Raw genomic sequence first — 24213 nt, forward strand, 5'->3', positions numbered from 1 at the left:
AAAATGTGAAATGTGATTTGTGAAATACTTCCTCTCCCCCTCCTCCCCTCCCCCATCTCTATATTTCTATATCTATATCTCAATTTCTCTGGATAAAATTATATTGCAGTATTTTATATGGCAGATGCTTCATCTCAAGACAGGATGATCTAAGGAAGACAAGAGGGGCCAGGTTCTCAGTCTCGTGGAGATTTCATTGCAGTGAGAAGATGACACATCCACATCCACAGAGAGAGAGAAAATTTCTTATTCAGTGAAGAACACAGCCTGATTCCTGCAGCTGAGCACGCTGGAAGGAGAGAGCCGTTCTAGAGCAGGACATCAGAGACAGCCTCACTGAGGAGACACTCGGGCTGGGAACTGAACAACAAGAAGCCCAGCCTTGTGAAGATCTTGCAGCAGAAACTCTTCAACATGGGGAACAGTGGATAGAAAAACACCCAAGGCAGGAATGAAGATATTTGGTGGTTAAACAACAGAAAGAAAACCTGTGTGGCTGGCATCCTGTTAACAAGAAGAAAAGAGGCCTGAATTGTCCTCAGAGAGATGGGGAAGGGTCCAATTGTGCAAAAGCCTTGTAGCGTTAAGATCTGTGAGACAAAAGGGGGCATTATGATTAAATAATTTGAAGAAGCGTCACTGGGTTGACCAAAGTTAAGCAGGTTTCTCCCTGTGAGACTTTCAAGGGTTTTACAATGTGAATATTCATTGTAAATTTCAAAGAGGGTAACATAGTTCACAGGGTTTCCCAAATATATTTGGTCACAACATTCTTTTTTCATAAAAAATCTCTTGAGACTGTTGTTTCAAGGAAAATGCTTTGGGGAACACTGGCCAAAAGCAGGAGTTGACTTTCAGGCCAAATCTAGCCTGCTGCCTTATTGCTCTACAGGCCCTGAACTAAGAATAGTTTTTGTATTTTTAGTTTTTATATTTTTAGCCTGGGTGGCTCAGTCAGTTAAGCCTCTCTCTCTCTGACTCTTGGTTTTGGCTCAGTTCATGATCTCATGGTTTGTGAGTTCAAGCCCCACATCAGGCTCCGCGCTGATAGCATGGAGCCTGCTTGCGATTCTCTCTCTCCCTCTCCCTCTGCTCCTCCCCTGCTCATGCTCTCTCTCAAAATAAACAAACTTAAAAATAATAATTAAAAATCAAAAGACAAATACTATTTTATAACATGTGAAAATAATACGAAATTCAAATTTGTGTGTTCATGAATAAAGTTTTATTGGCACACAGCCTCGTGCATTTGTTTACTATTCTCTGTGGCTGCTTTTGTGCCACACTTGCAGAGCCGAGGAGCTGTGACAGAAACCTGTGGTCAACAAAGCTGAAACACTTACTATCTGGCCCTTTACAGAAAAAGCTTGCCAACCTCTGGTCTAAAGTGTCTGTTCAGTTACTTTGACTATAAATCTTCATTTGGACTTTGGATGATAGCCACAATTTTATATTTTAGAGTAAATATTTATCAAGAAATGTCCTATTCATACTCTGTTGCTTTGCCTTTTATGTTTATTACATTTTGTCATGATTTTTTTTTTAAACCTCTACATACCAGGGCATCTGGGTGGCTCAGTTGGTTAAGCGTCTGACTCTTGGTTTCAGCTCAGCTCATGATCTCATGGTTTTGTGAGTTGGTGCCCCACATTGGGCTCTGCATTGACTCTTCAGAGCCTGCTTGGGATTCTCTCTCTACCTCTCTATCTCTCTCTGCCCCTCCCCAGCTCACACTGTCTCTCAAAATAAATAAGCTTAAAAAAATTTTTAAATAAAAGAAACCCTCTACATATCAAACTTAGTTTCTTTACCTTTAATGAAGGTCAATTTCTTAAGTAGTCTGAACGTGTGTTTCTTCAATAGGTTGGATAACAGGCAATTCAATTTTCCTATACTTAAAAACATGGTTAACTCTTCATTTTTTTTTAATGTTTATCTTTGAGAGAAAGAGAGACAGTGCATGCACGTGAGTGGGAGAGGGGCAGAGAGAGGGAGAGAAAGTACCGCCAAGCAGGCTTTGCACTGTCAGCCCAGAGCCCCACAAACAGTGAGATCATGACCTGAGCCGATCAAGGGTCAGACACTTAACCAACTGAGCCACCCAGGCGCCCCAACATGGTTAACTCTTTACTATGTTTAGATATTCTAAAGATTGGTGTGACTTACACATCTCTATTAAATCATTTTTGCATGATATGCATTTAACCAAGTAGCATTTCCTAGTAATTCCTGTACCTACACTTACTGCTTCTAATTTGTCAGGTGTTGAGCTCTAACAGTATCTTAAACCTATTTCTCAGCTATCTGCTTATTTCATTGATCCCTTTTTCTGTTGATAACCTTAGAAAGGAGCTTCTTATGATCGTCATTTTGTAACATATTTTCATATCTGCTAAGGCCAGTCTACTATTATTACCCTAAAACTTGAGGGAATATCCTTCCCCACTCATTGACCCATCTGAAGATCTTTCAAGTGCCATAAAAAACGTTCAAGGAGATTTTCGTGTTGCATCAAGTTAACCTCAAGGGCATTTTCCTGTTCATCATAATTTTCCCACTGATGGCCAGGCTTCTACTTATTTGCATAGCTATGCCTTTAAAAACAAACAAACAAACAAACAAACAAAAACAACAACATCCCAGCATTACAATACTGGAATGCAATCAATTCTATGTAAATGTATGTTTGTCTTCTGAGCAGCTTACTTTTCTGCTTAAATTCTGGGTATTTATATTTAATTATGTATGCACAACCAGAATACATTTTTACATATCTTATTCTAGGGAAAATAGACGCCCCTTCCTAATTCACCCCCATCTGGTTATACTCCCCTCCCTAAAGCCATGCTTCTCTTAAAGAAGCCTGTAAACTCTGTCAATGGGTAGAACCGTGCAGAAAAGACCACAGATAATTTTGTCCTGCTTGCCATTGTCCTTCCTCTAGTATTTCTCTAAATTTGTTGTTCTTAAAGTCACCATGGCTTCTCATACAACATCACTGATCTTAGGGAGATAGGACAAGATTTAGATTCTCCCACAAATGCTCAAACTGCAATAGTTTCGACTCAAAATCACAATTTGGCTTCTAGCGGCAAATGTTTTATATTTTTCCAATTGCCCCTTGTGACTGACAGAGCTTATTAAAAGCCTGGTTTCTTCCCTCAGATCCCTGTGACTAACCTCCCAATTTGGAAATAATAAGCACATTAAAAGAAGCACTGGTAGATCTCATGCTAATTTGAACCTCAGAGGGTCCAATCTTCCAGAATGCTGAAAAGTCCCCTGTATGTATAATGGTGGGTCTCTAAAGTAGAGCATATTTGGTTAAAATAAATTATGAGCTGGTTCTGGAGAATCGTTAAGTGACAATCAAATAAACAATAACCTACACAAAGTGGAGGCCCTCGGAGACTGTGATTTAACTGCCTGTATGACTTTGAGTAGAACAAGCAGGAGAGCCAAGTGACAAACATAATACCAAGATAAATTTGTAGCATGCCCAATCAGGCTGTCATCGATATATGGAAAACCTCCTCTTTGCCTTATCTGGTTTTTTTTTTTCTAATTGAAAATAAAATTTGATGTCTGTAAAAAAGAGGAGGAGGCATGTGAGTGGGGTTTGTTTGTTTTCCTGGGGTTTCACCTGCAAGTCCACACTAAACTGGCCAAACTAAGCAACGATGCTAAGCAGACCTGTCTTCTCAACAACTATTTGCTAAATCCAACAACTCTTCCATCCGGAAAAACTGCTCAATCTCAAGATAGATAGTGAGCAAAAGAGTCTGAACTTTTGGAGTTTAGGGGAGGGGAAAGGTTGATCAACCCCACTTAACACACTCCTGAGTTGTGAAAGACTGTGGGAAAACTGACTCTCCCTGTTAACGGTCCCCACCTCCTCCTTTCCAGCGAAATGGAATGCTTTGCTATGCAAATTATGAGTCTGATCCCAGAGGAAGTGAAGGACCCAGGATAGTAAAGGAACTCACCTTTTGGAGATAAATTAACTTTTAAGGAACCATTGAACAAATTACTTCTCCATGCTCTAAAAGTTCTCTTAGTGCCCTAAAACCTCAAAATCACCTGAGATTAGTTTGCTCCTTCAAGGGTCAGGCCTCCTAAAGAATGAGTCCCATTGGAAAAACATCTTTTGTCTGCCCTGGTGAAGGTACACAAAAGAAGCATGTGGAAATCACTCAGCAACTCGACATTTGTGTTTGACCCCAACCAACTGGAATCTGGAGGTTGCAAGTGTCAAGGTCGGTTCTGAGCCCAGTAACCTAACTGAATAGGTTTCAATTTGGTAATTACTGTATTTCCATCATTCTACGCCCCTTTCCCATCAGCCTCAGCTCCCAATAAAACCAGTGCACTAAGTCAGGGCCAGAAAATGAGGGGCGCACGTTGAGTCCCATAGGGAATTGCTCAACCAATGACTTCTGAGTATATGAGACAGAGCTCTTTAGTATGTCTTTCATTGTCTGGGTCACAACTGACTTTCTCCAGAGAAGGAACATATTCCCAAGATGATTAAATCGGAGAGGTACAAGTCCTCTAGTATAAAATTGTCTCAGCCCTAGATGTCATTTTTTTAGGATACTTAAAGCACACAAGGAACATTCTGTTTAGTACTGGGACCACAATAGTTGAGACTTAATAAAATCAGGAAGAATCTTAATGAAATTTGGAAATGATGCCCATACCTTTGCTATTATAGCCAGGCTGCTTAAAATTACCTGAGGTAACTATGTAAGCTTTATACCCAACCTACTTTCACAAAGGAGGGAAGGTGATCCACATTAACATATATATATATATATATATATATATATATATATATATATAAAATATGTTTGAAATCCTAAATATGTCACGGTTATTAAATTTTCTTTAAGAAAAACAAGACAAAATAAAAGCTATGTGACATGTAAATATATGAACAAAGGCTGAAAAACAACATAGAAAAACATAAATAGTTGTTTTAGGGTGATGAGGCTACAAGTCAATTTGCTTTCTTATAAATTTCTTTAAAATATTTAAATACAGACTAGAAACACTAGAAGGAGGAAAGACATCATTGCCTTTAAGCAACTAGAATGAGATATTACAACTTCACATTAAATACCTGAGTCTGAACTTTCTGGTGGGAAGTTCATGCTCTGGGTTATATAGTGCTCACTGAACCCCTTGAAAAGGGTTTATAAGTCAGTTCTCGAAAGATACACCTTTTTCTACTTTGGAATCCTAGATGAATTTAAAGAATATTGGTATATCCATAACCATACCTGTTATTAGCCTTGAAAAACAACACTACATTTTCAGAATAATCAATAGACATCTAAGCCTAACTGAATTCAATAAGAAATTCTTTCCTCTCTCTCCCTCTCTCTCTCTCTATCTCTCTCTCTCTCTCTCTCAGAATGTGCATATCTCTGGACTCTTCACCTGGGTCCTACCTTGGTTTTTTTTGTTTATTTATTTTTGAGAGAGAGACACACACAGAGTATGAGCGGGGGAGGAGCAGAGAGAGAGGGAGACACAGAATCCCAAGCAGGCTCCAGTCTCTGAGCTGTCAGCACAGAGCTCGATGCAGGGCTCAAACTGTGAACCTCGAGATCATGACCTGAGCCAAAGTCAGAGGCTTCACCAACTGAGCCATACAGGTGTCCCTCACCTGGGTTCTATCTTAATAACAAACTGCTTTGATGACAAGGATTAAAAATTAAATCAGCATAAAGCTTAAGATGAACACAGTTATACATTTTCTCAACTGAATCCTGGCAACTATGTGCAGGATGGAGTCAATGGCTGGTACCAGAAGGACAGAGAAACAATTTCAAGAGTAAAGAATAGAATCCGGTATTTTAAACTTTCGATCAGTATGCTTTGAATCCTCAGGAAAATTATCTGCTGGCCATGGCTTTAGTTAGTAAAACTGAAAAAAAAATACTGCTAAAGTAATAACAATGAAACTATGCAAAAACAGAATCTATTTGCATCCTGGTGAGGGGCTCAAGGACTTGGGGCGGGGGGGGGGGGGGGGGGGGGGGGGGGATTGTCTTATTTTAAATATTGCTGTTGGAAAACAAGTCATAAGCCGTCAAGAGAGATCAATATCTTTTCTTCAGAAACTGGCAAAAGCGACTGAAAGCCAGGCTTAAGAAATTCTCATTAGTAACATAACTCAGCAAATTATGGTTCCATCTTGTCCTCTTTTCCTCAAATTTCACACAGTAAACATTTCTATAGAAATGAATCCTATAGTGTTATATTTTCTGAATAGTTTGTTCTGAAGAGCAAACAACATTTATATTTTCACTCAGGGTTTTCAGAGAAGATTTTGAAGAGACAGAGAAAAAGCGGAGACAATTGGAACTTGCTTCAGTTAATACCTTAAGTGAAGTGACTTATTAACGCTAATTTCAAATGGCTTCCTCAGTGAACAATTATTGTAATTTCTTTTTCTAGAATTGACTAAATGTTGCATACCTTGAGTTTTTTATTTTTCAAATTTTCCAGTATTTTTTTTTTTAAAATATTAGAGCAATTGACAATTTTTCCTAAAACCAGCCACTTTGCCTCACTGGTAACCGCTGCAGTTTTGAATCGTTTATTTATTCTGCCACTAAGTGTTGAAAACATGGGGAAATGGGGCCACTGGGGCCACATTTCTAACCATTCTGAATTGATTTCCAGTTTTCAGGATTGTGCTAGTCTATCTCAGATAATATGCCTGAATAATTCTGCATGAATTCTACTTTGGCAGTCCACCAGCTAGCCTTAAATTCCTCCAGGGAATACTAATAACTTTCTGGTTCTCAGGTAATGCAAGGTCACCAACGTTGCTTTTGTATTATTCTTTTCATTTAAAAATGAGAATGCACGTACATTTTACACAACCTGCTGTGTGTTGAAGACAAAGTACCATTGAGCACAAACAGCTTGGAGACTTGGGCCTCCAGCTTATTTTCCTTGATTCAGCTTTGGGATCGCCATTATGAGCCCTGGCCTTTGGGTGGTGGGTGAGGGTTGGGGCACTGTGGGTCCCTGGGAGACACACAGGCCGAGAGGAGACCCGGCAAGCATTACGGCTTTGGCATCTCGTTTCTCAACGAAATCAGTCAACCCGTTCTTGAACACCATAGGCCTTTTCTGTTTTCCTTCCTTGCACTGGGGAGGTAGGGCATAGAGGCAAATCAGCCGGACCCCAGGGTTCTGTACACCCCAAGGAAGCTGAGAGGGCATCTTGGGGGACACACATGCGGGTCCAACCCTCTCTGTCAAGTGGGTCGTTCTCACTCACCCACGCCGCCAGTCTGTCACTCCAAGATGTGGACCCACTCTGCGCAAAGCAGAGCGTTGCTTCCTAATTTCTGCTTTCGGCTGCCCACGGAAAATGCCTAAAGATCTCGACCCTTCTTAGGCGCCTCCACCCGGGTGAATTTCTCCCCAGACTCCACCGCTCCGCATGGCCGCTTGACCCCATTTCACATTAAATGTGCCGAGCACACGCCCTTAGGACCTGGGTGCACTAATCAGATCCATCTGTCTTTGCAGGGCTTCACCTGAGCGCCCGGGGCCCCGAGCGCGGCTGAGCTGGACGGGTGGTCGGGTCGGGTGGGGGGACCTGAAACCCACAATCTGGCTAGGAGGCTGAGGGGACGCAGCCCTCGGCGCTTCTCCGGCGCAGCCGCCGAGTGCACCGTCCAGTCTTCGGCGGGGAGGACGCCCCCTGGCGCCCCCGCCGCCGCGGACCGGGGGAGCTCCGGGAGCAGGCGCGGGGCGGAGCCTGTCGGGCGGGATCTTGACGTCCGTCCAAGGCCGGGTGATTATTGGGGGCTGCCAGCGCCGCGGCCGCCCCGAGCCCTCTCAGTGTGGTGCTGCCCGGCGGCAAGGGGGTGGTGGAATGAAGCATGGTCAAGACAGAAAACAAAGTCAGCAGGTCACCTGGCAGGTTCTGAGCGAATTATGCAACGGAGCCGGGGGAATGTGTGATGCGTTCCGGGCCCCTACCCCCTTCCCCCCCCCCCTTTTTTTTTTCCTTAAGCTCCTCGGAAGCCCGTTCCAGTTTAAAGGTTGGGCCGGGATCGACGGAGGATCTCTTCTGATGTGGTTACGACTTTGCTGAACTCAAGAGCGATCCTCCCACCCCATCTTTCTTCAAGTAAAGGGAACATTTCTTTGGGAAAAAGAGACGGGGGGGGGGGGGGGGGGGGGGCGGGGTGGCAGGCTTGATCCAAAAGCGAGGCCGAGAATCAGTCTACAACTTCCCTAAAGTACTGGGTCGAGCATTAGGCCAAGATAGAACACTGTACCCTAAATTAAATCATCTCCACACACATTCAATTCCTTATCTCCCTGGGCCTCAGGACTATGACTTCAAAATTCTGCCTTTAAACAGAATTTAAAGAGTTAAAGCTGGCCATAGCTCGTTGTTCTTCATGCTAACATTTGTGGCATTAGGACTATTTTGTTAACTAGGTATATGCAATTCACAGAATTTCACGGTAAATTCCCCAGACCAAATATTTGGCTGAACAAATAAACAACATTATCCATTCCTGAAAATAAGCCAGTAGAAGGGGGGGGGAGGGGAGTTGGGGGGCAGGGTGGTTGCTAGAAAGTGACCTGAGCCTGGCTGCCACCAGGCTCAGGATTCGCCCTCTGATAATTTGTCCAAGTGCTAGAGATCTGCGGGTTCCTTTCCAATGACACGGACATTTCAGAAAGTTGCTGGAAATCTGGTGAAACAAAACGAGGCCGCCTGAGGGGAACCCATAATGGGCTTCCCCTAAATGATTTATTCGACCTCTATACCATTAATCAAAGGGGCAGCGACCTGGGGGGCTGGAGGAGGGAGGCACATATCCCTCTTTGCAGGGAGTTTTGGAGGAACCTTGGAGTCTTGCTGCCTTTGCCTGGGGCTCTGATCTCCTCTCTCCACCTGCGCTCTCCGGGGAGCTGGGGCTTTGGCAGCCGCTCCACTTCTATTTTTATTGGTTTCCACTAAGCTGCTCCTTTTGGAGGATTGTAGGGCTTCGGTAATTAAAAACAAAAATGAATCCTGCTTCACCCACCCCACCTCCAAGAGCACTGGGAAGAGTTGTGTACATGAATGCAGGGGTGCCCCCCCCCCCACCACCACCACGGCCACTGGTGTCTACACCTTCACAAGGGAGAAACGCACTCCTATCAGCCCACCTTACACAGACTATAAAGACAAAGCTTTTGCCCCAAACCTTCCCAGGGAAAAGTACACACATAAGAAATGAACCTACGCAGGCTAAAATTCCAGGGCTTAATTTAGTTGCTGGTGGCAAGTAAGAAAAAGCCAGGGTCTCTTCCTCCGATCCTCTTAGCTTCTATATCCATGTAGTTCTACGCATCCCTTAACTGAGGGGGACTCACACACATTAGCGTTTTCCTTTTTCCCTTTGGCCAAAAATTGAGCTTTCTCCTTGAAGATGCATTACTAGATGCATTACTCTCTGCCCAGCTCTAGAAGGGCAAGCAGACAGCACCGAGAGGTAAGGGAGCTGGAACTGGACTTCATGTTGCATATGGGAGAATGTGTTCACAATGCCTACTTAGCAGTTTTGACCCCTCAGTATCTGATCCCTTTGCCACCCAAGCCCAATCTGTTAGAATTTTAGGCCTTCATGTGGGGAATAGAAGGACAGGGGGCAAAAGCCAAGAGACATTGGAGGATTCCACCATTGTGATATATTAAAATACTGGTCGCCAAACTTTTCAAAGGTAAGGCACATTTTTTGTTCTATTCAATAAAACCCACTTCACCCCCCCACCCCCCCCCAAGGCCTGTCAAAACAAACGCGCACACACACATACACATTAATATGTGAATGTACAAATTAGTTTGGGTTTGAAAATACATCATCGGTGCCTATAATAAATGGAAACACCCTAGCTATCATAAAACTGCAGTGGGAATCATTCCTTAGAGTTGAGACTCTATCCATCACACTCAGCTGGGACGCACCTCTCACAGGTGAGCAAAAACAGAAGATGTACAAGGAGCCCAAATCTGAGTCTTTAATCTGGCCTACTCCTTTCATCCCACTGTTTCTCCAAGGCATGTGTCATCCAGATGGGAGAGGATGCTGCGTCCTTGTTAACATTAAATAGAAATGGAAAACAATTCATCCTGGCAATTACCATCTCTCTACCATCAGTTTACTTCCTGTCCCTCCAACTTCGCCACCTCTAGTTACCACCCTCTGACTTCCATCCTGCCCCCAGCCCCTCCTTAACGGGAGGTTGGAGGGGGGCGGGGGTGGCACATAAATCTCTTTCAAAAGAGATGGGGCAGAAGGAAAAGAGAACGGATTAAAGAGAAAAGGAACAGTTTACCTTTAAAATAATGACTCATTTTATTTTTTCTTTTAATATGTAGTTATAAATATATTTTGTCAAAATATATGATCAATATGGTCAAAACATTTGCACGTAAAGTCATAAATAAGGTCAAGGTGAATGTTTAGGTTTTTTTTTTTTCCTTTTTTTTTTTTTTTCTTTTTAAAGATAAAAGTCCAGCTATAAGGAAGCAGTCTGTGTAGTGTGTGGGTGAGTGGATGGGAACTTGTGTGTCCCCGAAGACTGCCTGACGTCAGCGGCACCCACATCCCTCTACAACCATCTCTTGATAATTTTTCAGTACCACCTTGTCATACTCATCCAGGTACAGCATGGAGATGGCGCTCAATTCAGTGGGAACACAACAGGCTTTGGGGATACTGGAGTTGACAGAGTTGACCAGGGTCTGCACAATGGCATGGTTGGTGGAATTGAGGTGGTCGGCCAGTGGAAAGGGGCAGTCCCCGTGGCAGTAGAAGGCCTGGTAGCCTGGTGGGGCCACAATCCAATCGTTCCAGCCCACATCGCTGAAGTCCACGTAGAGCGAGTGGCGACGACAGTTCTTATTCTTCTTCCGGGCCCGCTGTGGGTGATGCTTGGGGCTACGTTTGGCCCTCTGGCGTCGGGTCAAGGCATGTCCTCGGCCATCATGGCCAAAAGTGACCAGGAGGGGCCGGAGCTGGGCCCAATCCCCACTCCCTTGAGGTAACGATCGGCTAATCCTGACATGCTGGCCCTGGTGGGTCCGTGTCTGATGGAGGTGAGTCACCTCAATGGCCAGCCCATAGTTCGGCTGTTTCTCCCGGGTCCAGCGAAGGACCGCAGGGCTCACATCAAAAGTTTCCCACCGTGTCACATTGTGGTGGACCAGTCTCGTGTCCAGTAGTCGTGTGATGAGGTGCCCAGGCACCACTTCTGCCGGGGGCTTCATAACCTCATAAATGTTTATTCGGTGAAAGCCCTGCTCCCAATCGGGGCCCTGGTTCACCTGCTCCCGGAAGAGTCGAAGCTCTGCGGAAGAGACCACCTCGTTCTCTGGGATGCTGCTGAGGTTAAAGAGGAAACGAAAAGCAGAGTTTTCGCTGGTCCCTGGGATGTTCTCCAAATGTTCTAGGCACCGTTGAGGAGGAAAAGAAAAAGGGGAAAGGAAAAAAAAAAAAAAAAAGCACATTAACTTTTTTGAGAGTTAAAAAAGTCAAGAAATAGCTTCAGTCAAGAAGCACTGGGTGATGAGTGGTGAATTCCGCTTCCATAGTGGAAGCCTATTTGGGCAAAGAAGCATACCTTTTCATTTGAAGGAGCAGATACACGGGCAGCTAGCAAACCAGCAAAACTTAGCTAGCATGCAGCGAGCACCAAAGACAGAAAGGATCTCCCAACCTCCTTTATATGTCTAATAATTTCCATGTGTCAACTCTTTACTCCACCACCATCAGACTCCCCTTTTAAAGCTCTCTTGGCTTTGTGTACACAGTTTTCTTTACAAGTGGTTATAAAGAAAAAGGGGGGCCAACAGAGCAGAGGCGGGAGGAAACAGGCACACAACTACCCTCTCCCTCTTCTTCCACTTTCGAGTATGTTACTAAACATTTCCCCAGCGATCTTGGAAACACAGAGCATGCCTTGTTGATCATGTTACAGAGGGGAAAATAAATTCCAACACAGTAATGATGCTGGTGGATTAATAACTCAGATTTACTTTGGAAAAGAAACATCCGCTAGGAAACATTCAGATCGGATTACAAGGCCCCTATTGAATAAACCTGACAAACACACAGCTGTAATATTAAATTCAGTAGGTGCTTTGAAAAAAACGGGCAGAAAACCTGGCAGAAAAGACTTTGATATAGCAAAAACACACCGCGGGGGCTAGCCCACGTCTGAGTGGTGTCATTCCCTTGCCCCCGAAACCCCTCCCCTCTGTCTCTAAAAAATAAATTCAGCCACAGCTCTTGGAGGTAAGCAGCTCTGTTCCCGGCCTCCAGGATTTGGGGCTTTGATGTAACCTGAACTCTTGTCCCCCAGGGCTTCCACTGTCCCACCAACCAACCCTACTAGCGCCCCCCTCCCCAATCCCCCACCCCCACCCCGCCACCGCCAGACTCTCCTCAGGGACTGACCTTCGTGGTGGAAGCTTCTCACGGTGTTGGCCCTACTGGCGGGGCGCTCAGGGTACTCCAGCCCGACGCTGTGGGTCTGCTCTTCCTCCTCCTCCTCCCCAGACTGGAGCCGGTAAAGATCCCGCATGTAATCTGGGATGACGGCGCTCTTGCTAGGCTGCGGCCGGCGGCGCAGCCCGAACATCTGCAGAAGTGTAGCCTCGAAGTCCCGCAGGAGCTCATGGCTCTGCCCTGAGCGGCGTCCTCCCGCGTGGCCCTGAATCTCGGCGACTTTTTTCTTCCCCGTCTCAGGTATCAAACTAGCATGGCTCGAGCCTCCTAGCAGGACTTGGCATAATAAAACGACCATCAGCATTCGGTTACCAGGAATCATGGTGTCTCTGGGGAGGGGGAGGAGGTGGAAGGTTAAAGAATAAATAAACACCGATAACTGGAGAAATAGAGATGTCTCTGCATATGCATATAAGGCTAGCGATGGAGGGTCAAATGTAAAACAGGTCAGAAAGATCAAGTTTGTGTCTTCTCCCTCACACACCCCCACCATCAGCAGCTGCAGCCATGCACGGCCTGAAAGTAGGAATTGCCCTGTAATTACTTGGTCTAACTTGTTTACAGTCAAATAACCCCAAATCAGATAGCCTCCATCCTGTTAATCTTTTTTTGTCCCAACTGCTATCTGAGCCATGATCTCAGCTTGGTTTCTTCAAGGATAAACAGTTAACATTGAGGGGGTAAGAAAGGGTGGGGGAGGGAGAACTATAATGCCACTGCTCTCCACTTCAGACCTTCAGCCTCTCTCCCTCTTCCTCCACAACCCCCCCCCCTTCTTCCTCCGCCTTCCTTCCACAACTTCCAGCTGGTTCGGAGCGGGAGGGTGGGCGAAGACACTGGGCGGCAGGGTCCAGAGGCTGAGGCCGAGGTCGTGGTCTGGGAGCTGACCCAGTGACTTGACGGTTTATTTTACTGTGGCTGATGAGTTTGAAATGCCCAGCAAAAAGCATCTGATCGCGCCCGCTACTCACTCCCAGGAAAGCAGGGGGGCGGGGGAGTGGGATGATTCCGAGAGAGACCTCTGTGACTTTTGACAAGCAGCTGGGAACATGCACGGGGGCACTAGGTGCTCCCCAGTTAAGTGTGCGTGCGTGTGTGTCTGTGTGTGTGTGTGTGTGTGTGTGTGTGTGGTTGCCCAGAAGGTACAACCCGGGGCTGAGGACCTTTCATCTCTTTAGCCCCCTCTTGCTCCCCTTTCTTGCAACGCACCCGATCTGAGAGCGCGAGTGGGAGCAAGCAGCACTTTAAAACAAAACCGGTACGCTCAGAGCCCCGCGGCTGCCCGGCCAAGAAGAAAGCGACAGCGCTGCCAGAAAGCGGAGTGTGAACTCTGGAAAAAAGGTCCGACGGGAGGGACACAAGGCGAGCAGGGGTGGGGAGGGCAGAGTGAAATCCCAGGAGGGGGGAAGGAAGAGGTGTCTACTCACTGACAGAAAACAAGGCATATAATAACAGTCCATGATTCTTGACAGCCAATCTTGAACAAACTTGCTGGAAAGGCTCAGAGGAGCTGCGGCAGTGCGTTGCTCTGGATGGCACTACGGAATGGCTCCTAAAATGAATATTTGAATATAATGAGACTCTGGCGCAGACAGACTCTGTTTTTCTTCCAGCCCCTCTGAGTCACGTGAACGCAGAGGGCCCGCCCCGCGCACGGAGGAGCCCGCCCTTCCCGCAGCGGGCGGCGAAAGGGCCCGCGCGCCCTCCCCCCGCGGCCCCGCCCCCTCGAGGAGAGGCCAACCCCCGCGCCGGCCGCCAGAGCCGCCTGCGGTCCGGGAGGAGCTCCGGGCGGCGCTCGGAGCAGCCCCCGGCCGGTCCCCGGGAGCAGTAAGCGGAGGAGCGAGGTTCTCGCTTCTACCTGCGGCGTTCGGTGCAGCGGGCCGGGCCCTCGCCCCCGACCTGAAGCCGGAGGATACGGGCTGCGCCTCTTGGCGCGAACTCGGCTCAAGTGGGGCCGGGAGCGGGGGCGGCGTCCCGGCAGCTCAAAGCCTCACCAACCGAGGGGCACTTAAAAAGGAAAGCGCTTCGGGACACACAAACGGGCGCGCGCGCACGCACCCCGCCACTTCCTCCCCGGGGTCTCCGCGAGGCCAGATATTTCTTCCAGCGACAGCCGGTCACCCCCAGGCGAACGCCTGCGAGTGCTCAGAGGAGCCAGGCTGGTGCTGGAGCTCCTAGCCCAAAGCTGCCACCCCTGTCACGCACCGGGCCGGAGGGGGAGGTGTTGGGCGGAGATCGGTGTGGGAAAGTGGGGAGGGAGCGGCCGTGGGGCTATTTTCTGCGCTCCCATTTCGGAGAATCTCCGCACCGCGTCGGCCGGGGGGTCCACTCCGAGCAAAGCAAATCCCCAAAGAAAGCGGTCGGCGGGCCATTCAAGGCGGAGGGGAGGACTCAAAAGGAGACGTCGCCGCGGAAAGAGCGCATCACAAGTTTCAGGTCTTAATGTCGCTGAGGTTTTACAACTCCCGACCCAGCGCAGAAACGAAATCCCGCTGCGTTCCAAGGAGTCGAGAAAACCGTGAACAGATTTCGGCCTGCGCTCGACCTCTGTGTCTACGTCTCTCCCTCTCTCTCCAGATTGTCTTATTTTTGAAACCACCACTCCTCCCCCCCGCCACTTCCTTCCCCCACCCCCTTCCTCCTTTGCACCAGCTGCAGAGTCGCAGCAAATATTTCTTCAAGAATTCTACCAACCCACAGCTCGAGGAACTACCGGGATGTCCTGCCTAACGGGAGATGCTGCAGGCGTGGGTCGTTCTGCACTGGGGCCTTTTCGAAAATCTGTCCCGCGCGACTCTGCGTCGGCCCCGGCCCGCGCCGGGTCCCGAGCCCCGGACTCCCGCTCCCGTGGCCACTGCACCCGGCCCCCCTTCCCTGCGGCTCTTCCCAGTTCCAGCCTCCAGTCGTTTCAGAGACGGGAAGCTCAACTTGCCCGCCTCTCTCCCTCAAACTTGGTTTCCTTCTCGGGGGCACTCGCGGGAAGCCTTTGAGGAAGAGTAAGGAATCAAGCTCTTAGCCCTCACTCCGAGCCCGGGCTGCCCGGCGCCGCCCGGCACCGCCGGCCAGGGTGTGGAGGCCGCCGGCGCCGCTGCGCGACGGTCGGCGCCCCGGGAGCGCCGCGCCGCTTCTTGAGCGGCTCTCCGGTTTTCCTGCTCCCGTGCCACCGCAGGGTCTGACTGCGAAAGGGCTGGGAGAGCAAACGGGTTATTTGAGACGCCGGGAACCCTAAAAAAAAAAAAAAAAAAAAAAAAAAAAAGCCCCGTGGGAGGAGCTGTAGAAATGGGAAAAGCAGACGGGGAAGAGCAAGTCCCCGCGGGGCGAAGGGCCGGTGGAAGGGGCGGGCGCCCGGGATCCCCGGACAATCCTCTGCCCCAAGGAATCTCCCAGGGCGGCGGCGGGAGCGCGCGGCGCTAAAACCCGGAGGCTGGACCAAGAGCGGGTTGCGTTTCAATTTCAGATTCCGTAGGGTTCGTCTCTAATCACGTTTTCCTCCCCCAATCCGCCCCCCTCATTTTTTGAAATAAAAAGATAAACGTCGAAAAGGATATTCGTCTCCAGAACTTTTTCTTGGGAGTGGGGGCAGGCAGGGATGCAACTCGTGACGATTGTCCTTTACTTCCCCGCCCGAGTCTTCTTCCGACGCCGAAGTTGGCCCAGAGGTGGCCTCAGTTTACTAAGTCTACGTTTGCGGAGGGGGTGGGGGAGCTTAACGTCTCACAAAGCTTTCAGCCCACAAACTGCGATCTTCACAGTCCATCCACCTAAGCGGTGCCCAGGAAGCGTCGGAAGCGTCGGGCCCGACTCCCGCAGGGAGGGGTCCACAAGGACCCAGGAATCCCAGGGCTCTTGCCAGTGGGCTCTGGGCAAGGAGGACCAGCAAGAGCCTGGGTCCGTAGCGCGTCTCGCCAGCGACTCCCCATGGGCCACGACACCGCAGGAAGACGCGTGCCCGGAGCGCGAGGCATCCTGACCATGGTCCCTACAGACCCTACACCAGGAAACGATAGGGGAGAGGCTCCTTGGAGGCTGCAAGTTCATGAAAATAGCTTGTGCAGCAGGCACGTCGTGCAGCGGCATATCGCGTGCTCTCAGGGGCTCCCGCCGGCTGGGGGCCGGGTCGGGTGACACTCCCCTCGACGCAGCCCCTCTGGCGGCGCGCAAGATCCGGAGGCTGCAGGACCGCGCTCCCCGCGAGAGAACCAGCCCTGGTTAGGTGTTCTTTCTCCACCTCGCGGTCCCTCGGCCCTCTCACACTCTCAGGACCTCGGAGCCGACACTCCTTTCTCTCCCGGCCCTTCCCGTCCGGGGATCGCAAACGCCAGTGCCCTCGCAACGCGTTCGTCTCAGGACCCCTCAGTCTTTCCCAGCGACCCGCAACTAGAGGCTCCTCTTTTTCCTTTCTCTTCTGCTCCGAACCTATCAAAGGTGGAAATGGCCCGGGGCCGCCGGACGGAGAAAGTTGCCTGGGTAGAGACAGCAGAAGACGAGGAAGTGCCTTTCAGCGCCAGCATCCCTACCTCTAGCACCACGGTTGGAGAAAAAATAGGCCACCTTTAGCGGTGGCCACAGGCTGAGCCCCCCCGCCGTTCCCCCCAAGGATGCTCCCCGGCCCCCTCTGCCCGGCTCCCCTCGCCAGGTAGCCTTGCTCACCATAGGTCCCTTCAGTAGCGGGCTTGCCAGCAGCAGCTCCCGGGGACCTCTGAACGGCTGCAGTGAACCTGGGCAAGGACCGAGGACTGGGGCGCTGCAGGCTCGAGACGGCGCGGACGGGAATCCCATCAGGGAGAGAGGCGAGCTACTCAGCCCCGAGCGGCCGCAGCGTCTCAGGCTCTCGTCCCGCGGCTCGGGTGCCACACTCACCTAGCTTCCGGACAGGGCTCGGCTCTCCTTCCCTCCCTCCCTCCTCCTCTGCCCTCGTGCATCTTCTCCTTCCCCCTCTTTCCCTCGCTCCCTTTCTTTCTTTCCTTCCTCCTCCTCTTCCCCGGCAGCCCCTCCCTTCGTCCCTCCGCCCTCGCTCGCCTCCCTTTCTGAGATGGGAGCCCCGCCCACATCCTCCCATCCAGCCGCCGGGCCTCGCCTCGCAGGCCCGGGTCCCGGAAGCCCGGGCTGCGCCGGAGTCCACAGCTGCTGCCCCGGCCCGGACGGTGCTGCCTCCAGCCCGGGGAAGCGGCCGGGGCTCACCTGGGGACCACGTGCAGAGGTACTAGAAAGCATGCACCGACTAGTCGCGGTTCCTTCCAAAAATACCCATGGGAGTCTGGGCTTCCCCGAGTTTAGAGTGACTGCAGCCCAAACTGATGATTAAAACACTGAGTAATCACCATTTACCCCGAGTAATTAGAGATAATGAAACACCTCTAAAATCAGGTTATGGAAAAAGGAGCTGTTGGATTGGCTTAAAGAGTGGCCTTCCATAAACTGTTAAAGGATTTCCAAACTGAGAAACAGGCTGTGCGCAGAACTGTGCGCGCTAAGAGGTACTTCTTTGGCTATTGAAAGGTCACCTTACTTCCAAAACATTTTTTTAAATGCTTCTTGTGGAAAGCCTTGGCGATGACCAAAACAAGATGGCCCCAATAAACAGTCTGGTTTCCCCTCTGCGACCCCAGGCCTAGCACTTTTGAGGACAGAGGTGGTGTGGAGACAGGCTGGGGCCATGTTTTTACAGTTAGAAAAGTCTGCTTATTGTAACTTAAGAACCACCACAGCAGTAATTTTTGTTGTTATTGTTGTTTATTTGTGGTGTGCCTAGGAATACTGTTAACCTCAGCAAACTGACCTTCTGAGGAGGTAACAACCACTAAAGCCTTTTTGGCCACAGGGAGACAAGAAAAGATACCCTTTGTTCTGTTTTTAAAGGAAGAAAAAGGGTGAAGAGTTGGCCCTGTCCTACGAGAAAGTGTTAGTAATTGTATTAGCAGGGAGGTGGAATGTGTGCTCTAAAACCTTCCCAAACAGGAGCTACTTTCACACAGTGTCTCTGATGAAGCAGTTCGGGAGACAGCAGCAGCATCCCTCTGGTGTACAAACGCGGAAGGGGAAGGACAGCCAGGTTCCAGGAACTTGCCCACAGCCCTGCAGTAAATCACAGCCTCTGCTCTGGAGTCCTGAGCTAATACTGCAGGGCGGGGCTGAGGGTCACAGCCCAGAGCTCCAGGTAGCCAGGCAGTGCTGGAGGACTGAGCATTTCCTGTCCTGGATTTTTTTTTTACCCTGGGATCCATACTAACTTCGCTGTCTCAGCAAAATATTTAGATCTTTACTTAAACAGGTATTGGTCCTGCGTACCTCACTATAAAAACTTTACATTTACACTGTACCTTCAATATTCAGAAAACAGGCACGACTTCCTATGTGGAACACAGATGACCAAGTGGAATTGCACGAAATCAGGGGAACAGCGATGAGGGCAGGGCCAAGATGTCCTGCCATCTTTTCCAAGTTAGGCCTGTGAGGTCTGTTAGCCCCATAACGCCCCAAACAACAAAACAATCTGTATGGCTTTGAGCACTTCCTTTAATTCCGGTGGGTCTCAGTTTCCATACCCCCTCTCAATTTAAAAATGATTGAACTTTTTTATTGAAATTCATTAAACATCCATCTTCTTTCATTTTAAATCACTCCTGAGCCCACTTCTTCTAAGAAGCTCTGATTAAACAGGGCAGGGCAATACTACCACCCTGAAAGATGGCCGACAACATCCCTCCAGCTTCCAGCGTAATCAGAATCACACCCATAAACAATAACAAAATTCAAATTCCATTGAAGAGTTACCTAGTGTCCATCCAGGGGCATTAGGTTCCTTTAGCACACTGCCTAAAGGAAGGACAGAGCAAATGTTCACCATGCCCCCTCAAATAATTAGTATTGTTTAGTATTGTTTTAAATTATTTTTAAAAATTTTTTAACATTTATTCATTTTTGAGAGACAGAGTGTGAGTGAGAGAGGGGCAGAAAGAGAGGGAGACACAGAATCCGAAGCAGGCTCCAGGCTCTGAGCTGTCAGCACAGAGCCCGACGTGGGGTTCGAACTCACAGAGTGTGAGATCATGACCTGAGCCGAAGTCAGACGCTTAACTGACTGAGCCACCCAGATGCCCCTTAAATTATGTTTTAACTTTATTTATTTTGAGAGACAGAACACAAGCAAGGGGTGGGCAGAAAGAGAGAGATTCCCAGGCAGGTTCTGCACTGTCAGCACAGAGTCCTAAGTGGGGTTCGAACTCAAGAACCATAAGATCATGACCTGAGCCAAAACCAAGAGTCAGATGCTTAACCAACTAACCACCCAGGCACCCCTGTTTAGCATTGTTTTAATCATCAACGAAATGTGTTCCTTAATATTTAAACTCAAAAACAACATGATATGCTGTGTTTAATAGCAGGGCTTTCGGGTGCCTCTGTGGCTCAGTAGGTTAAGCATCTGACTTCAGCTCAGGTCATAATCTCATAGTTAGTGAGCTCAAACCCCACAATAGGTTTCTCGCTGGCAGTGTGCAGCCTGCTTAGATTTCTCTCTCCCTCTCTCTCTCTCTCTCTAAGTAAATAAATAAACTTAAAAAAAACTCTAAAAAAATGCAAGGCTTTATTTTAAGGCATGAGAAAGTGTGTGTGTGTGTGTGTGTGTGTGTGTGTGTGTGTGTGTGTGTGTGTGTTTTCACTCAAATGCTTTTGGATAACTGCTATTATCTCATGTGACTGAAGCCTAAATACTAAAATGGCCATTGGCCCACCCATGAGTGTGTGAAACTCACAGTCCAGGAGTTTCTAATTAAGCCACCTGACATACGTTGTTTAGACTCCTATAGGAACCTTTAGATGTGTGATGGAAGAACTCAGCTTCCGTTCTCTCTGGACAACTTTATACCCAGCCCACATTGTATGCAGTGTAAACCATCTATTACCACCTCCCTTTATTCACTCCTCTTTTCCTTTTTACTTCCAATCTCTCGTGCCAAAGAAGAAATCACTCGTTGCTTAGAGAACTAAATCCATCACAACCTAGTGGTCAGAGTTGGTGAGGGAAATCAGTCCCTATCTGGAGCTTACTTGTGAATCTTGGTGTTTTTATAGAACATAATATAGCTGGGCCAAATGAAACGGTATCTGTTTGAGTCATTTAGATTAGGAGGAGAAATCTATCGTAATTCAAGAGTTGACTATTCCTCTTCTGCTGCTCCTGTTGAATGAAGGGCATTTGTTTGGGTTTTTCCTGGAAAGCATCAAGAAAGAGTAGCTCCACTGCAAGCCCTTAGGACAGTCTTTCTCAAGGTGTGTTCCGAGGACCTTAAACTTCAGAACGAGGCTGGAGGTGCTGATAAAATGCATATCTCCCAGCCTTGCCTGGCTCAGATATACATCTTTCACAAGGTTTCCTGATAATTCTGAGCACACTAAAGCTTGAGAACTACTGTTGTAAAAGTTATTTCATGTAGGGGTGCCTGGGTGGCTGAGTCGGTTAAGCGTTTGACTTCGGCTCAGGTCACGATCTCACAGTTCATGGGTTCGAGCCCCGCAGCGCGCTCTGTGCCGACAGCTGGGAGCCTGGAGCCTGCTTTGGATTCTGTGCCTCCCTCTCTCTCTGCCCCTCCCCCACTCAAACTCTGTGTCTCTCTCTCTCTCAAAAATAAACAAACAGTAAAAAAAAAGTTAATGAAAAAAGTTATTTCATGTATATTTTCAAGGCTGATAGATACCATTAAAAGGCTGATACCTGGACATTATTAAACAGGCAAGGAATATGCTTGGCTTGTGCTTTATAAGCTGTTAAATACGGTAATTATGGTTTTCCTATGTCCAGAATACACCAAATAGGTCTTCGTAAATGAAAAGATTTCTAACCCTATCGGTGTAGTGGTCCTTACTTCAAGGTCCTTGATTAAGAACCACATCAAGTCATCAAATCTTTGCCAATTAAGTGTCTGCTGAAGCTATGGAGGGATACTTTGAAGGACTGCCCAGTCTTGGTAGTCCTGCTTGGTAGTCTGCTTGGTAGAAGCAGTAAGATAGATGAATTGGAATTGGAATTGCAAGGGATCTCTGAAACTTTTCTCTTATTAATTCATTCTTTTTTCTCTTATTAATATTTGCCATTTGTTAAGTATTTGCTGTCTAGTCCTCACAACAACCCTCATAAAATCCTTGTTACACAGAGGAGCATCTGAAATTTAGACAGGTCTTATAAGTCTCTCAGGGTCACAGAGCTAGTAGGTCAGGGACCCAAAATGCAGACCCTGTCAGTTGGTCTCCACCTCCACATGCAGTTAGCTGGGCTTGCGGAGGGATGGATCCCCATGGCCCAGCTTCTAAGTAAATAAGTCTTGCCCTGGAGGCTTTCCCAAGGCCAAGGCATCAGCAGATGCTGTATCCTTACAGCATGCTGTTACAGAGAATTTCTGGGTATCTTCCCAGTTCTTAGAAGACAGAACAAAATCAAGACCCAGAAGCTTATCTCCTCCTGATCTTATTACATAGCCCACCTTAGGGCAAGACTTTATGTGACCTGCCCTGGGAGGAACAAGTTGTGATCTTGAGAAAGAAACGCTTACCTCTGCTGGGTCTCAACTTCCTCATTGTAAAATGTGAGGACTGACCAAGTTCTTTCTCAGGTCCCAGGATGGAGAAATCATATATCTACTAGTTAAAATCATGGTCAAATGGCTTCATCTCCAGCGTCTTGGGTTTTCTCATTTATAATCTGAGAATAACAATTTCTATTTCTTAATATTCTTACTATAAGCATTAAATGAGTTCATGTAATAAACTGGCAGGCATAAAGTGCTCAGCAAATATTAGCTATTATTTTTCTTCACAAAGGTAATGATTACAGGAGCAAAGTAGGTGAAGAGTCACTCTGGTGCTGAGTTTTATTTACTGTTAGTGATGCACTTTTTAAAGGAAGGGGTTATATCTCACATTTATTTTATAATCATTAAGGGTGGACACATCTCAGATATTGATTCTATAAATCCTGTTAATGTGAATCAGCACTGCGCTGAGTTAACACTCATTATGGTTTGAATATATAGATCTGACCCATGAACAAATCTCTGCAAAGATGACTAGTGGCTGTCAAAGTGGACAGGCATTAACTACTGAGAGCAAAGAAATAATAGGCTAGATGACATAGCTGAAACATTTTCCATCTCTAATTTTTCTGATCTCTAACGTCTCTGACTTTTAACAATTTTTCTCTCTACTTCTTTTTGAAATGTAAACCCATTTCCTTTACCCTGGTGTGAAGAAGAAATGTAAGCCTCATTGCCAAGTCTTCCTTCTCTGGTTATTGAGACTGTGGTCAACCCTTGATACACCTCACTCAAAGCTAAATAATACTGGATTCTAATATTTTCTCATGAATAAAACAAACTGTAATACTATTTCAGTTTCCTGTACCTTAAATTATTGTCTTGCTACTTTCTGGAATACAGTTCTTTTTTAAAATTCCTTCAAAACAGACCATCAAATATGGACAGAGAATTCTAATCAAGACCCCAGAGAGATCAGACAGATGAAAAGACTGCTTTTATGTCTTAACATATTTAACATGTGGATGGCAGACAGGGCAAGGATATTGAAATTTCTCTCTTTCCAAAGAGGATGGCATGGCAAACAATGACGGATATTTGGCTTGCTGTTTTAAGCTTCCCCTGCTAAAAAGTCATCAACTATACCCACTTGCTTCTATAACAGAGATGCTCTTTAGAAATAAATTATTATGCAATGTATCGAGAAGGTTAAAACTTTGGAAATTTTCTATCTCAGCATGTACATACTCTCTTTCTCTCCCTGTTGTACCTTAACAGCGTGACCTGGATGAAAATGCAGTGTCACTATGGCATGAGTTTTGGAAGCAGGGACATCACCCTGTACCAAATGAGTTGTTATGGTTCCCCAACCAGATGTCAATTGGGCAATACCATCTAACATTCTCTCCTCAATTCAAGCTAATAGCTTTCTACCCTTTTGCAAGGAAAGTTTTGTCCAAAGGAATATGTGATTCCAGTATTTTTTCTTGTACAAATAAAACTTGGGTGTGTTCACAAATAGTCTAAATATTGCATGAGGGGGGAATCCTTTTCACCAATATCCCCCTCAAGAATAAATGTATATCATTTGTAACCCTTCAGGGATTATGTATAGATAGAACAAACATTCAAAAATGCTTGTTAATGTTCACTTTGTGAACATTCATCAAGTTGTACCATGAGATTTGTGCACTTTTCTATTCATGTTATATATCAATAAACGTTTACTGATAATATCCTTTTGAAATCATTCCTTAACGTTACTTTCTTTGACCATCGTCTGAAGCCCAGAAGAAAGATACAACGTTTCTTGTCACCTCAGGTAACCAGGGGGTCGGGAAGGGCAAAGCTAAGAGAAGCACCATCTATAGTTCCATGGTGGCCACAGCGCCAAGGAAATGGACTTGTGGCTTCAGGGAATCCACTCTGGGGCCCCCAAAGAAGAGCAGTTGAAGCAACCAGGGCCTGGCCTCTGGGGAACAGTGCTGCCCAAGATAAGAGGGCAAGATACCTGATGTGCCCCTGCACTCTTCTGAAGCCCAGGGAGGGCCAGAACGGCTGGGCCAGAAAAGAAGCTCCTGAAGGCCTGTGCACTTTGGACTTAGCTCTTCCCCTCCCTGGCTTCTCTGGCTGAGAGGCTCCGA

At 47.4% G+C, this 24213-nt stretch overlaps 1 protein-coding gene across 2 annotated transcripts; it reads right to left on the reverse strand.

Annotated features, from left to right (window-relative positions):
• Window positions 1–10363: 10363 nt before the first annotated feature.
• BMP4 (bone morphogenetic protein 4) lies at window positions 10364–17464 on the reverse strand. Of its 2 annotated transcripts, none has more exons than XM_043556186.1 (4): window positions 17403–17464; window positions 13970–14094; window positions 12492–12818; window positions 10364–11481 (listed from the first exon to the last, which is right to left on the reverse strand). In XM_043556186.1, the coding sequence occupies exons 1-4, from the start codon at window positions 17462–17464 to the stop codon at window positions 10625–10627; spliced, it is 1371 nt and encodes a 456-aa protein (XP_043412121.1). In that variant the 3' UTR covers window positions 10364–10624. The 2 variants fall into 2 exon arrangements, with proteins under 2 accessions (XP_043412121.1, XP_043412122.1); XM_043556187.1 differs by having other exon boundaries at window positions 12492–12871; window positions 17193–17448.
• Between the last annotated feature and the right edge of the window lie 6749 nt (window positions 17465–24213).

The sequence above is a fragment of the Prionailurus bengalensis genome, chromosome B3 (assembly GCF_016509475.1).
Source record: "Prionailurus bengalensis isolate Pbe53 chromosome B3, Fcat_Pben_1.1_paternal_pri, whole genome shotgun sequence".
Taxonomy (NCBI): domain Eukaryota; kingdom Metazoa; phylum Chordata; class Mammalia; order Carnivora; family Felidae; genus Prionailurus; species Prionailurus bengalensis.